The 15425-nt window shown below is 47.2% G+C and overlaps 5 protein-coding genes across 5 annotated transcripts; 3 read left to right on the top strand and 2 right to left on the bottom strand.

The window, feature by feature from the left end:
- Nucleotides 1–1213: 1213 nt before the first annotated feature.
- Nucleotides 1214–2641, top strand: FMAN_09111 (uncharacterized protein; the record flags this gene model as incomplete). The annotated part of the gene is made up of 7 exons (XM_041829914.1): nt 1214–1366; nt 1416–1443; nt 1502–1673; nt 1722–1858; nt 1906–1960; nt 2020–2166; nt 2215–2641. 7 exons carry the CDS (start codon nt 1214–1216, stop codon nt 2639–2641), a joined length of 1119 nt encoding a protein of 372 aa, XP_041680630.1.
- A 1731-nt stretch (nt 2642–4372) lies between these two features.
- Nucleotides 4373–6550, bottom strand: FMAN_09110 (uncharacterized protein; the record flags this gene model as incomplete). Its single annotated transcript, XM_041829913.1, has 2 exons — nt 4373–6253; nt 6305–6550. The coding sequence occupies 2 exons, from the start codon at nt 6548–6550 to the stop codon at nt 4373–4375; spliced, it is 2127 nt and encodes a 708-aa protein (XP_041680629.1).
- A 1002-nt stretch (nt 6551–7552) lies between these two features.
- Nucleotides 7553–9139, top strand: FMAN_09109 (uncharacterized protein; the record flags this gene model as incomplete). Its single annotated transcript, XM_041829912.1, has 1 exon — nt 7553–9139. One exon carries the CDS (start codon nt 7553–7555, stop codon nt 9137–9139), a length of 1587 nt encoding a protein of 528 aa, XP_041680628.1.
- Nucleotides 9140–9499: 360 nt separating this feature from the next.
- On the bottom strand, nt 9500–11660 carry FMAN_09108 (uncharacterized protein; the record flags this gene model as incomplete). Its single annotated transcript, XM_041829911.1, has 6 exons — nt 9500–9605; nt 9659–9778; nt 9836–9864; nt 9915–10369; nt 10419–11494; nt 11569–11660. 6 exons carry the CDS (start codon nt 11658–11660, stop codon nt 9500–9502), a joined length of 1878 nt encoding a protein of 625 aa, XP_041680627.1.
- Nucleotides 11661–12824: 1164 nt separating this feature from the next.
- On the top strand, nt 12825–14480 carry FMAN_09107 (putative ITR1-Inositol permease; the record flags this gene model as incomplete). Its single annotated transcript, XM_041829910.1, has 2 exons — nt 12825–13031; nt 13089–14480. 2 exons carry the CDS (start codon nt 12825–12827, stop codon nt 14478–14480), a joined length of 1599 nt encoding a protein of 532 aa, XP_041680626.1.
- Nucleotides 14481–15425: the final 945 nt, after the last annotated feature.

The following is a 15425-nucleotide window of genomic DNA, read 5'->3' as shown; positions in this document are numbered from 1 at the left end:
CAAGGACTTTGCATTTGCATCAGAGAAGGAGAAACGAGAAACGCCGGGTCCAAGTCTCCTTGTCCCCTTATTTCAACGCGTTCCGCGGATGGAACTTAGAGCTTGGAGCTGAGTGAGTGTACATATATGCTTTTGGCAGGGTACAACCATGTAGCTACAAGAGAACAGGCAACAGGAAGTATCACATTGCCCAAGATGATGTCTCGTCCTCGGCCAAGGATCTAGACTAGAAGCCCTGACGACGTTTAGCTTGGGTGGGGCGGAACTAGTTCCACTCCCGCTGCAGATCACCGCGGCTAAAGGACATCAGTGGAGAGGATTGGCCGCTAGAGATGCTGAAATTGCTGTTGAGTGTCTGTTCTAGCGGGGTAGAGCTAGGGGCAGCTAGGGGCTTGGGAGCAACGTTGTAAAGTTTTGCCTCTAACAAGTGCCTGGAAGGAGTCTGGTAGCCAACGACATTAGTAATTACTGGCTTTTACCAATCGAGAGGTCGAGTGATTAGCCTTGTAGACGCTAGAAACTCACCGTTGACCGTTCTAATTTATCCCCACAGACACACCATGATCATCTTGGTCAAGGGCCTCGAGTTATGACCAGGTCTGCCTTGTCTTGGGAATGTTTTTGGCCAACCAACAACACCGGCCGGGGTTCTATGACACTGTGGACCTGCATATGCATCAACCATGTTATTTTCTGTAGCAGAAGAAAAGAAAAGAAGGGCTCGCAAGTTCTTCTTCAATGGAAGACCTTGACGGCTTGAACGGCTTGGCGGAGTCAAACTGACTCGTATATGACTGTGCCGTAGAGATCAACAAGACTTCGAGAAGATACTGGATGACTGTACGAGTTGAACAATATGATGCTCATCAACATATCCCAAGTCATGCATCAGGGTTGCCAAGTCTCCCCGGTCCACTATACCCAGCGTCTCGACAAGGTAGCACTCCTCCTACGACACGGTCAATCCCTAAGTGAGCCATGAGATGGTCAATGCCTCTTACACTCGGCCAAAAGGGGGCGTCAGATCCTGCATCTGCATCTGCTAGTTCATGTCAACTTCATAAGTCACATATCATACCTACATATGCCGGCTGGGCCTGCTATTTCCTCATCTCCATCTCTATTCCCCGAAGCTGTCACTCCTGGCCTGCATCTGTTGTCTCGAACCTATTGGACAACTCTTGCAAGCTGAAGCTTTCCATTATCAACCAAAATGGCAACGCCCTTCCAGACTGAGGCCTGGACGGAGTATGGTCTCGGCACACTTGTCTTGTTCTTACGATACTTTGCAAGATGGAAAACAGTTGGCTTCAAAGGATATCAAGGTGATGACTACTTTGCTCTTGCAGCCCTTGTCTTCTGGACGGTATGCCGCCTCACTCTCGTCACCGAGTCATCCTTGCTAACAGAGATAGTGTGAGTTGGTCATGTTGGAACTTATCGGTAAAGACACCTGCAAATTATGTTGGTTCAACTCGAAGGATCACTAACCCTACAATAGGTCAATCTGGTACCAACATTGGCGTTACCGACGAGATGGGTGCCAAGATGTCAGCTGCAGAGATAGCCAAGCGCGAGTTTGGATCAAAGTGTCTCCTTGCAGGATGGAACTTTTACGTGACTTTAATCTTTACTCTCAAGGGAGTGATGCTCTGCTTGTATAGCCGCATGACGTACGCAGAGCCTCGATCCGCTGTTGATGTATGCTGACAGAGTTCTAGGCTTGGTCTCTGGCAGAGAAAGATTGTTATCTGGACACAAGTCGGAACAGTTATTGCTTACATAGCAGTGATGGCAGCCATTTGGGGTCATTGTACGCCTGTTCATAAGAACTGGCAAGTTTATCCCAATCCTGGTGGTAAGTGTTATCCCTACTGAACCGACCTCCGATTCTAACAGGAGTAGACACTTGTACCCTCGCCGTAGCGAATTACCTTACTCTGGTTGTATTTAATATTGTGTATGTTGTTGTTGTCTAGGTATTCGAACTATGAACTTTGATCTAACTCGCGAACCCAGAACCGACATAGCCATCGTCTCCATACCAGTCCCTCTACTATGGACCGTGAAGCTCACCATCAAGAGGAAACTAATGATTGGCGTTCTTCTTTGCTCTGGCGTTTTTATTATGGTCGCAACGCTCTTGAGATGTGTGTTCTCGCTACGGTTAGTCCCCATCGAGGCATACTTCTTGGTGTTTAGCTGACAACCCAGGGATATCCAAGGCATCAACACATCGACAATTTGGGCAATTCGCGAAACCTTCATCGTTATACTGGCAGTGAACGCAGCGGCGATAAAACCTTTGTTCTCAGCTTCTCGATGGCTCGTGTCAAGCAAAGGAAGCAGTCGGGACAAGGGAACGAGCAGCTACATCAACAAGCACGGCCACCCACTCGGAACAATCGGCGGATCAGGTATCTCCGGTGGTATCTCTGCGAACCGACATCAAAAATACATGACACAACTCGACGACAACTCGAGCGAGGAACATATCGTTGGGAAGCCAGAGTTTGTGGGATACAGCAAGCCCGAGGTTCGGGCTGGCAGCACAACAAGTGGACAGAGTGATAACCAGGATGGCATTATGGTTACTAGGACCTACGAAGTTACTCCTGGAAAGTCTACACTGGATGTTTAGGGGATTTGGATTACGGAGTTACAGGGAAAAGGCAATACCTAGTATGAAGGAAGTGTGAGAAGCACATGCAATTAATGTAATATACCAAGATATCCACCAATTCAGCACTCAACCACTGTTTCAACACATGTAAAAAGTCTAACAAGAGGTTCGCCTTGATGGCATGTAGCTCTCAAATTACGGTGCAAAGCTCGGCCTGCCGCGAAATTGCTCATATCTTCAGCTTCAGGTACCCAAGCAAATGGCTCAGCTAGCGGGACCAACAAACCATTCCAACAACGTCAGGTCCAGAAATTGGCCGTGCTGAAATCTGAATCTACAGGTGGCGTTGCTCTGTCTCGGTAGCTGGACTACCGGTAAACGAAGGAATTAGCGCTGCATAAGCACGGTCTTTGAGGTTGTATTAGTCGTATCCTAAACCGTCTAATTACCGCCGACTACGTAAATGAAACAACCCCTGATTGACATTGGGGACCTTTTGCCGCGTTACGCCCGGCTCCAAGTCCAAGACGACTCTTGACACATGATTGAGTTTACCTAGTGACATCCGGTTTCCGAGGCAGAGGCACCTTTCTAGGCCGAATTCTATTGCAGGGGTTCACATGCCCTCCCCTGCTAGGATCAGAAGCCCCTGAGGGTTATGTACCTGACTGCTTCGCAACATTGACAGACACTGACAAGCATTGACAGATTTGGTTTTCCTTTTGTCCGACGAGCCGGGATATGCCAAGCATTACGAAATCTGATAGCAGAAGCAATAACTAAGACATGCAGAAATAGATCAATTAGTGAGGCGGCATTAATGTGCTGGCAGGTGTTATCAATCGGCATTTGACTATTTGACAGTTCCAAATCTGGTGTCCAGTTCATGAGCACTCAACCTCTTGGGAATAGTAGGGCTTAAGCCGGTGGGTATTACCCAAGTCATGTCCAAGAACAAACGCTATTGCTAGGGCACTAGTTGCAAATCATGGCTCTTGGCAGCTTGAGTCTGTGGTTTCGTGGTTCTTGGTGGACTTTGGTCAAGGATTAGTTCACGGACTAGATTCATAAGGTTAGGACTAGCTTTGACAAAGATCATGATGTTTCTCGTGTCTGAGTCAAGAGCCAAAATATAGGCTGTAGTTTTCATGTTGAGGGGTATCGTATTGCTCATCTCTGACTTACGTCGAGTTGTGGCTTGATGGTCGAACACAAAGTACTGGCAATCGTGAGGAAGTGATTTATTACTCAAAACTGCTGAGCTTACACAAGCTCGGTGCAGAATATCTTGTGTCTCCACGTCAGGCTAAAGAAGGCGCTGTAAGGGCCTCATGATGGTCTGGGCATCTGCCTTCTAATAAACGACTTCACTAACACTAGTCTCGGTCTCACTTTCAGACTACCTCTTAGGTATGTTTCAAAAGTTCTTGATTGTGAATCTGAAGCTCAAGAAATGAAAATAGGTGCCTGCTCTAGACAGATATTAAGAAGGAAGCGAATTCGTAACTATCAGATACTTAGGATGTCGATACCATAAGCTTAGTACATATTGTCATAAGTTTAGGATTACAAAACCTAAGCTTAGACTATATAGCATAAATCTATCCTATGAAAGCAGATCAAATTTATCATGCGTACAGCTGCTTGAAGTTATGTCGAGAAAGAAAAAGATTACGAAACCATGGAACATGCTCCTTTTAACATTTAACAAACGCCATTTCATATCTGCATCGCCTTACTCACACGAACTCAACCCCAGACATCCTCAAGCCACTTGTTTCCCTTCTTTGCCGCTTCAGCCCAGCTCCTAGCTTCAGCATCGCTCCAATTATTCTGCGTCTTCATCGACTCTTCCACTACATTGCCAACTTCTCTAGCCATTGAAGCTCGACCGCAGAAGTAGATGCTCGCGCCATCTCGGAGAAGATCACATACATCTTTCTTCCTCTCTTCAACTTTGTCTTGAACATACTTCTTTGGCTGCCCATCTGCACGGGAGAACGCAGTAACGATCTCAAGACTGCCTTTTAGTTCTTTTGCAACCTCGGCGAATTCATCCCGATAGAGATAATCTTGGCCAGGGGCGCGGCATCCAAAAAATAGAATCATCTTGCCAATGGGCTTTCCGACAGATTTGAGACGTGCTCGTTCAAGAATAAACCCGCGGAAGGGAGCGAGACCTGTACCAGCACCAATCATGACAAGAGGTGTTGAGCTCATTGTTGGTAGTTTAAAGTTAGATCGGCGCAGACAAGCAAAGACTTTATGGCCCTTGAGAGCATCACCGGGGCCGGACAAGGCGTATGTAGGAGCCTCTGGTCCAACCTCTGGTTGCTTGTTATCGCCATTAAGAGACTTCCCTAGAGCGTAGAGGTAATTAGTTGTGACACCTCGGATGGACCTGCTTGGGTCTTGTTGAAGAGGCGAGTTATCGACGCCGCATGTAATCGAAAGCTTGCGTGCAGAAACAGTGCTCGATGAAGAGATGGAATAGTATCGAGGCTGCAAGGTCGGCAAAGTCTCAACGACGTAAGATAGGGGGAGCTTGTCCCAAACAGACCCAGGAGCAACAAGATTCAAAAGGCGACCAAGAGTGATATGGTTCTTGGCGATATATTCGGCATACGCCTCTTTACTCTTGCCCAGAGTTGTCAGGTTCTGAGAAACCTCTGCTGAAGGTGCAAATCTCGCCAGTTGACCAACGGTTTCTCGAGATACAGGTGCTGAGATCTCGAGGTAATGTCGAAAGAGGGCCAGTGCAGATGTAGGACTGGGGATCTTGATTGTTACGCCCTCTTCGAGGGGTTGAACTAGAAGAGGCTTCTCAGCTCGGTCTTCAAGATCAAGAGCCTTGAGGAGAAGTTGAATCTCGTGATCAGGGTTGATAGGATAGACGGCAAGATGGTCACCAGTTCGATATCGAAGCTCAGGATGATCTGAAATATCGAGCTCCATATGGAGACATTTGCGTCCGGGAGATGTATAAAGCTCGTGGGATGACTGGACCGTCAAAGGACGGATAGGCGAGTACTGCTTGACAATCTTTGCAGGTCCGCTTCGGTTTTGGATAGGCTCACCGAGGTTGAGATCCATGATATCAAGAGAGTCATCCTCTACGAGCTGAATGCTTGGCTCATATGGAATGTCTCGCTCTTCATAGCCCAACTTGGTCTGAAAGTGAGTATACAGATCATCCTTCCAGGAGAGGAAGTCCTCTTCTGTGCCACCCTGAGCATCGTTTGCCTTGGCCACCGGCATCAGCCTCTGTGCACCAGCCTTGTCAAGGAAATCCGCAACAACATCGATAACGCGGTTGTAGTACCGATAGCTGGTATTGCCCAGACCGAAGGCCATATATCGTAGGTTTGGTAGCTGAACATCAGGGTTCTTGTGAAGCCACTCCCAAAATGCAGCTGTATTGTCACTGGGATCACCTTCTCCATATGTCGAGATTATGAAAATGACGAGTTTGCTTTGGGGAAGATTGGCGATGGACTCAGGGTCGTAGTCGCATAGGTCAGCGCAGAGGGTCTGAAGACCGAAACGCAGATGACATTCTTTAGAGAGCCTGTTGGAAAACATCTCTGCGGTGCCGGATTGCGAACCCCAAAATATGACAACGTCTTTACCCTAATAATTTGTAAGTTTGTTGATTCCTTGTCATTATTGGGGAAAACTTACAGCTTCTTCCATCTTTTTTGCAATATCACGAGTTGCTTTTGGCCCTGAGGAAGCACCATCTTTTGACCCCATGCGTTCGAACCAGATATGATGATAAGGATCTGGCTTATCCCAGACAATACCACGCAGCAGAAACGCTGCTGAGGCGATTCCAACCGTGCCCAGAGCGGCCATATCGGCTATGGTCTGAGGTGGCCCCAGCTGGGAGAGCCGGTTCAAGGCTTCTGTTGCAAGGACGTTGGACATGCCTGTTAAAGACTATACGAGAAACGAGAAAAGGGTTTGCTCGGGTCTCTGAAGCGAGGAGAAGAAGGATTGATATTCATATTCATAATATTTTGCCTTTTCTTCACCCGCGGAACTTCTTTCTATCCTAGGAAATCAACATACTCTATCGCCCACCCCAGATCAAAGAGTCTTCAACGAAAACGTGGGGACTAACGTCAGCTGGGGGATGTGGCGCTGCGCGGTTGGAGTTCAGAGTAAGAGACTAACCTTAACGCTATGCAAACAAGCCCAGTTGAGCTCTGAATGGGGAAAATTTCCTATTCGGGCAAAGGAACCACTTCACCATGACAATATGTGCTTGTTTTTTTGAGACTGAAGGTGTGAGTGGATTTGAGAAGACAGGGGTTTGTCTAGTCTTCTGCCGCAGTTACACTGAAGAGCCATTTTATAACCAATAGGTATAAGAAATAGTCAACTTACAATAAAAATATATATTAAATAGTTTATTTATTAAGAGTTAATATTAGATAAAAGGGAAATAAAGTCTATTTTATTTAAAAATACGTAAGCTAACATATTATTCTCACTTCGAGGCCGAGATCTATCCCACAAGTGGCGAGAAGTAGATGGCTTTAGATCAATCAATCAATGACAGGATGTGCGGGGAAAGACGATAAAATCTAGATTCAAGACGTTACCGGGTTCAGTAAATTTCCCCATTCGTCTTCCCCGCACTCCTATTCTGTTGTTGTTGTATTGTTTAATGCCGGGGTGTTCCTTGGGTTGAGGTGGTGTCGAGGACTGGGGCGAGGCCAGAAGAGTTCTCATACTTCTAGAGCAACCATCTCGAAGTTGCCTTTCTCAGAGTATTCCTTTCTTGTATGAATTATGGCAAGTCAACTTTTGACGTTGTAAGAGTGGCTCTGCATAGATAGATGGGATAGACTGCTTCAATACACTATAGCTTGTCTCTTCGACTCACCAATCTCTATCCAAGTCTCGACTTCACAATCCCTCATCATGTACGCACAAGTTGTATCTGTCTTTACAGCAGTGTCTCTCCTTGTGTACTTCGTGCTCTTTCCAATCTACACATATCTTCGCGATGCCAAAGGCCTCAGACGATACCCCAACTTCCATCCCCTGGCGGGAATAACCAATTTCCCTTTTGTCTGCGAAGCAGCCAGGGGTTTCCGCTCTCGTACTCTGTATGAGATGCACAAGACCTATCCAGTGATTCGCACAGGCCCAAACTCTCTTTCTTATGGCTCTATCCAAGCCATCAAGGATATCTATGGCCATGGCACAAAATGCACCAAGGGAGAGTTCTACGAGACTCTTGCTGGCAGCCACTATCACTTGGCCGATGTCATCGATAAGGCCGACCATGCTAGAAAGCGCCGTGCCCTTTCTGCCGCATATGCATTGAAGAATCTTGAAAACTGGGAGTTCAAAGTGGTTGACAAAACAGAGCGCTTTATCCGCGCTGCCGATGCTGCTTGTACTTTGCCACTCAAAAAAGGCTCCACACGGCCCGATCCTAGAGATCTCAACTTCGATTACCGAGCATTTGCCAACTTCTTTACTCTCGATGCCATAGCAGATATTGGTCTCAGCGAACGCCTCGGTTTCCTTGACCAAGGCCATGACCGCGTGAAAGCCGAACGTATGGATGGAACTATTCACGAGGTTAATTTCCGAGAGTGTCTGCACTCAACAGCTCGAGCTCAGTCTATTCTGGCCTGGACAGAGAAGTGGTACAACTTCAACGTTGAAGCGTCCAAGTGGTTCTCCAAAGATTTCCGCCAGTGGTGGCACCTCAACGAAGGCTGGAACGATATTGTATATCACCGTGCAACGAAGCGACTTGAGCGTCATAAGAACGGCGAGAGACTGCCTGATTTCTTCCAAGCTCTTATGGACCACAGTGAGGCCAAGCCTCCCGGCCTTGAGTGGGGAGAGATTGTCGCTGAAGTTTCTATCATGATGAACGCTGGTAGTGATACGACCTCGATTGCGATGAACAACGTCATGTATTGGCTTCTGAAGAACCCGTCTTGCATGGCGAAGCTCCAGGAGGAAGTTGACTCTGTTCTTGACCCTGAAGAGATCGTTGCTCCCTACGATAAAGTCAAGCACCTACCTTACCTTCGCGCCTGCCTAGACGAATCTCTTCGTATCACACCGCCAACAACTTTCGGTCTTCCTCGCCGTACGCCCCCTGAAGGTTGGAATATCCTCGGCGATTACATCCCTGGAGATACTACGGTGTCTATCTCGGCGTATGTTACACACAGAGACCCTCAAGTCTTCCCCGACCCCGAGTCATATGCTCCCGAAAGATGGCTCGGAGAGAAAGGCAAGGACTTGCAGCCATACTTCATCGCCTTCAGTGCCGGAGCCCGCGGCTGCATCGGCCGAAACATCAGTTATCTTGAGCAAACTGTACTATTAGCTAGCGTTGTACATAGGTACGAGTGGACATTGCCCTACCCAGAGTGGGAACCAGAACGAAGAGAGGCCATGAATCTTTCTCCTGGCCCTATGCCCCTCAAAGTTTGGCGTCGAGACTTGGGTGTGGAAGAAGTTGACGGAAACGGCAATTAGAATACAATTTTTGTCAACATTTGAATTGTCTCGTAGATTAAACTAGTTAAATTCAAGATCTTTCAGCCAACTCGAGAGGAAAGTTCTCCACGTCGGGGTGAAGTCCGCAGAAGTGTTACAGTGAGGTCCCGATCTCCGATATCAGCAGATAAGGCACTCTTTAGCCCAGACCAACCCCGTGTCAACATCAAGGGATATGTTTTCTAGAGTAGATTGCCCTAAGATTGCCTAAACTATGTAAAAATATATCCTAATTTGCAAAATTTAGGCACCCTTAGGATAATATTTCCTAAGATTATCCTAAATCCCGGCCAACTTGATCAGGCCCTTGTGAAATTTGGGCCATTCAGCATGAATCCATTACACCAACTGCAAGTTGCTATTTAACATCCCTGAGATAGGCATCCCAGAATTCACATTCTCGGGAGATTCGGTCCAACCCCAAGCTTCCTTTAAATACTCTTGTCTGCAATGGCTGTTAGACTAACTGGTACCTGAGAGAATCTGGTTTCGGCTTACACTGATCGATTCGGCCACCCGAATTGTACGTCTGCTTTCTGTAGCATTCCATATAGGGCTTCCTGTTCAAACAAGTTATTGAATCGGTCACCCGCCATCGTGATAGCCAAGCAAGCATATCTATAGGAACAAAATTAGCGAGATGCTGTTACAAGGAGAAATTTTGGTCGGTCATACGCATAGCCCGTTGGATTGCGTTGGTTAGACTATTTCCCTACATCAATAGGAATCCTCAACATCAATCACAAATTCTCACCTCAGCAACACCGCAGACCATCTTGACGGTCTTCCTGATCTCCTCATTTATTGACTTAGCCGCTTTCGCCTGCCCGGGACCCAATTTTGGTGTTCTAGGGTTGTGAGCTGCTAGCAAGACCTGAATAAGTAGGTAATGGAGCACTCCTGTGACGACAGCATCGTTGAGATAGAGCGCTTGTGGGAAGATGCCAGATGCATCAGTGTTGATATACATCGGATGAAAGTGCCATGGCCTATCGGCCCACCATCGCTCTTGAGCCTCTTGCAACCTCTCCCATGCTGAAAAGCTCTGATCTTCAGACCCGTAACAATAACGTAGACAAGCAGCACATTGCAAGATAGTTAAATTTGCAAAGGTGCAACATGTGTCATCGTTTTGAACAAGTCTAGAGATGTCTTCCAGGGCGAAATTTGGGTGGACAGGCCGAGCCTGCATAAAAGCCATGTGTATCTCTGGGTATAGTTAGCATACATTAGGACCAAAACAGAGGTGCCTGCTTACCTTGTCGTAGTGCAACCCAGAACGCCGCACGTCGTAGTCCAGTAAAGTCTAGAACCTTTTCTTGAGCTGCAACGAAGACTCGAGTACCAACAAGATGTGACTCGCTAGCCGTGTCTGCAGATGTGAGGGGTACGTCAAGTTCCTCCATGTAGCGAAGAATGACAATGGCAGTGAGGAGGTTTTCGTCCATGACAGCTGCAGAACTGCTCAGGGCAGGGATAAGAGCATCGAGACAGTTCTGGTGATAACGGTCGCCGACTAACCCATCAAACCCATCAATTCTGCTTAATCGTTTGGCAGAAGCCGCAAGCACTGCGTTCATAAGTGGAGGGCATATGACTGCTCGACGCGGGACAATCGTGGCGAAATGCCTCTCGCTGTCACACAAATCGAAGAGCGGTGCCAACACGTGGATGAAGTTGTAAAATAACATTGCCTCTTGTGGATCTTCTAGTGGCCATCTCGGCGTATCCAAGTAAATACCTGAGATGGCTTCGGCAACATTGTCCACTGGAATTGAGAGGTCTGTTCCACGAGAGCTTGCGAGCGCTGCGGCAACTTGAGGGCTCCCCACACCGAGAACAATGTCGCTACTGAGGATAGGAGATTCGATAGTGTGAGGTCCCGAAAATGATGCGAAAGGTCCCACGGAATCAGACTTCTGGCTGGGTGAGATAGCATCGCTAGGACCGGAGCCAGAGGGGTTCTTCCAATTCCCACTGGAAGATGGACTTAATGCTCGTTTTTTTGAAGGACGCTCTTGATCTACATTGGAAGAAGAGATCCTAAGGATTGAAGTCGACTTGGACCTATCCTGATCGGAATAAGACGTTGAATCGTTTGATTGAATTGTCTGTAGGGAAGCAAGGGGTGGTGAAGACTGATTGCTGGCACCGTCGATATCACGTCCAATGTCGAAGTTTTCCAATGTGTCCAGGTTGTTCGAATCATGTATGTTTATGATGTCTGGGGTCTCATCAACAAAACTTAGAGCTCTGGTTGTCTTGACCCAGGGTTGGTCTTGAGAGAAATTGTAGTCTCTATTCTTGGCTTCAACAGCCTTACCAGATCGTATACTTCGTGTGGTGAGCAACAGAAGTCAAGGACAAATGGCAACACACCTCGGATTCAAGCCATGACGAAATCTCACACTGAAACCTCGAACGCACTCAATATCGCTCTTTCGACAATTGGCACAAGAAGGTTTATCGTTGTCGCCTGTTTTTTCGGATCAGTTTCCATTGACCTTGATGTAGGGTGTCAAAATAAACTCAGCAAAGACTCCCCTAAGCTTAGGCTAGATTTACCTAAGCATTTTCATCGCTTAGGGTCAAAATCCTAAGTTTTTTCCTCCCTTAGGCAAGGTATTGCAACCACCACCGTTGGGAAAGTAACTCACACTTAAGATGTCTATCAGAAATTGATAGTCAGAGCATATTTCTCCAGAAGACACAACGGAGTAATCAGAAACGGGCAGTATTCCCTATTTTCACGAGATACTGACCTTTGCTTACAGACCTTGAAAGCGGTAACTGTCAGTCTACAGCCTCCTAGGGGCTATCGTAGCGGGGCGACTTACTGAACATGGATTGAGTGGCCTTGCTGTCTTAGTTGTCGTTGATAGAGACTCTGACATGATTCATAATACAACTGTTACCAGGGGACAGCGGGTATCAATAACGAGAAGACGGCCCGTTCCAACCAAACTTTTGATGATGATGATGAGGAGAATTGAAGGATGGAGTAAGAAGGAATTATGACCCAGAGTTGATTAAAAGGGCAGTTGCCATTCTTGGTCAAAAAGGGCAGGCGCAGCCCGCCATGAGTGGGCACTATTGACAGGCGAATCAGCGGCCAGCTGGATCCAATTAGCCCCGAACTCTAACATCAGACTGCCTGAAGCTCACTGGAGAACAGGCTTCCCCATGGGGATGGCTTCAATCGTTAATCTGTCTGGGGACTGACTGACGCACATTCGGGGTAGACGAGCCTAGCACGGTCTAGATTCCCTGCTCATCCAATCAATCGAGTCCTCGGCCTTGGGGATTCTGGTCTAAATGCCGCTCGTTAGTGTAATCCGGGGGCAAGGCGTCAGGGCGTTGAGACTGTGACCATGCTAGCCATTCCACGTTTTTCTGAAAGGGAAATATTCATCCCCTCATTGCCATCAGCTACAGATGAATCAAGTTTTGGAGTAGCAAGCAGTACCAAACCCGAATCCTGGTTTGGTGGTGTACTTCATCTGGGATGTTTAATATATAAGACCTTCGAATATCAGCTGAATTGCTTCTTTTCCAGATCAGCATCGAACTTCATCTTCCCATTCTTCAAACCTCTCTGGAAATCCTCAAAGATATTCAATAACTCCAATATCAGCTTCACACTATCACAACCCCAACCGGCATCATGTCCAAGGCTGATACTAAGGAACATCTCGAGCATCTCGAGGATACCGGTTCCCCAAATTCCATTCACGAAACCAACATCAACATCGATGATCTCGACTCTATCGAGCAGACCGAAACCGGCAAGTTCTCATGGCTAATCAGTATCACTGCCGCCATTGGTGGCATGCTGTTTGGTTATGATACTGGAATTATATCTGCTGTTCTTGTATGTTCCCTCTCTCTGATTTTGATTTGCTGCCTCAGATACTGACATGGGATATAGGTCTACATCCACCAAGACCTCGGCAAGACTCTTACGTCTCAGGAGAAAGAACTCATTACCTCGATCACCTCTGGTGGTGCTTTTCTGGGTGCCATCTTTGCAGGTTGCTCTGCTGATCGGTACGGACGAAAGGTTGCTATCTATGTGGGCTGTGTCCTCTTCATTATCGGTGCCATCATCCAAGCCGCTTCTTTCTCCGTCGCTCAGATGACTGTTGGCCGTCTAATTGTTGGATTTGGCGTTGGCAGTGCTGCAATGATTATACCTCTCTACATTGCCGAGTGTGCACCGAGCAAGTATCGAGGACGTATGATCGGTCTTGATAATATGTCGATCACTGGTGGTCAACTGGTCTCATACGGAATTGGGGCCGCTTTTGCTCAAGTCTCATCTGGCTGGCGATATATGGTAGGCGGTGGTGCCATCCCTGCTATCGTGCTTGCGGCTCTTCTTCCTTTCTGCCCTGAATCTCCTCGTCAACTCATCTATCACGGAAAGCCTGAAGAGGCGGCCGCAGTCATCCGACGAATCTTTCCCAATGGTACCGAACAACAGGTTCAGGACAAGATCCGCCACATCACATACCACGTCAATGAGGCCAAGTCTCTTAACGCTGGCAAGTCTCAGTGGTGGGTGTTCAAGCAGCTCTATGTCAGCCCCGCAAATTTCCGAGCTCTCGTATCTGCCTGTGGACTCATGGCTATCTCTCAGCTCAGCGGCTTCAACTCTCTCATGTACTACTCTCCCTTGTTGTTCTCCCTTGTTGGTTTCTCCAATCCAGTCGCTGTCGGCACCATCATTGCTGCCACGAACTTCATCTTCACCTGGGTCAACCTTATGCTTGTTGACCGTGCAGGCCGCCGAAGAATTTTGATCTGCACAGTTCCTTTCATGGGTCTCGCTCTCGTTGTTGCTGCCGTGTGCTTCAAGTACATCCCCATCAACCATGATTTATCTCTGGCATCAGATGCTAAGATCGGCTGGCCTGCTATTGTGGTCCTTGTCAGCATGGTTATCTTTGTCGGATTCTACTCTTCCGGTATCGGCAACACTGCTTGGCTTTCAAGCGAATTCTTCCCAATGGAAGTCCGAGCTATGGGAACTATGATGCTTACCATGACCTGCTGGGGATCCAACATCATCGTGTCTTCGACATTCCTTACTCAGATGGAGAATACTACCCCCTCTGGTGCTTTTGGTTTCTATGCTGCCATCTGCATTCTAGGCTGGGCTTGCATCTACTTCTGTTACCCCGAAGTTAAGGGTATGACTCTTGAAGATATTCGGGAGATCTTCCAGCACGGCTTCGGTGTCCAGCGAGCTCGAGAAATCCAGAGGGAGATGAAACTTCTCAGGAAATCTACTGACTCTGATGAGGTCGCCAAGGCTTAGTAAGCGGTTGGAAGGGTGTAAGACGATTGTGTTGGCACCCTTTTGGGTCTTGAGGGTTACAGTTGCACAGAAGTTCTTCGGAGGTGGTCTGCTGGGTTCATATACGATTCGGCGTTGGTAGATAGAACAACTAAATAAGACAATCATATCTGCCAGTGCCGATTGTCTCCAAATTTCTCCTATTTATAAATTGGCCAATAAGCGTTTCATACCCCAAAAGAACTCACCGGACGAGCCTATTGGTATCCCAAAGAATTTCGTAAGACGATGAACGGACCTTCTATAAACTTTAGGGCATGTTTAGGTAAGTTATGATGAGTTCTTAAAAGTTAGCCTAAGAATATGCTAAATTTCATCCTAAGATGGTCTAAAACACCCGGAACCCAAGGACTGGTGCTCGTGATGAGCACACTGTATGTGAAGGCATGCGAGCAGGACTGTATTGTGGGGAAATGCCTTTATTTCATCACAATCGTATGTAATTTCGCTTACAAACTGGACAGAGGTAACAACGATGATATGCAATGTCAGCTATACTGCGACTCTGACTGTTGACAGGATCATCAAGGAGTTGTAAGAGGCACGCTAAGAAGGCGTGGGAATAGACTGAGAAAATAATTAGCAGAGAAGTATAAGCGTGTCTATTTGTACCATATGATTTATAGTGACTTGATTGAAAATTCTACAGAAAAGAATCATCGTGAGATTTTTGATGTGGTGTTGTGTTACAACCGAATAATCTCAGCGAGTAAATTAGCGAAGTATTTTACCGGCCAATCCAAGCCAACGGAATGGGAAATTCTCCAGTCGGAAACCACGGCGAGAATTTCCATGACGAGAGTTTCCAAGAGATGTTGCCTCCTTCGGCCAATCTTTCCAATCACGTCTTCTTCTCCTGAGTCAAGGAGGGGTTCGGAGAGTTAAGCCTCACCCGCAATGCGGAGG

The sequence above is a fragment of the Fusarium mangiferae genome (assembly GCF_900044065.1).
Source record: "Fusarium mangiferae strain MRC7560 genome assembly, contig: FMAN_scaffold004, whole genome shotgun sequence".
NCBI lineage: Eukaryota > Fungi > Ascomycota > Sordariomycetes > Hypocreales > Nectriaceae > Fusarium > Fusarium mangiferae.
Note: the sequence above shows the minus strand (reverse complement) of the source record. Positions and strands in the feature narration are given on the sequence as shown.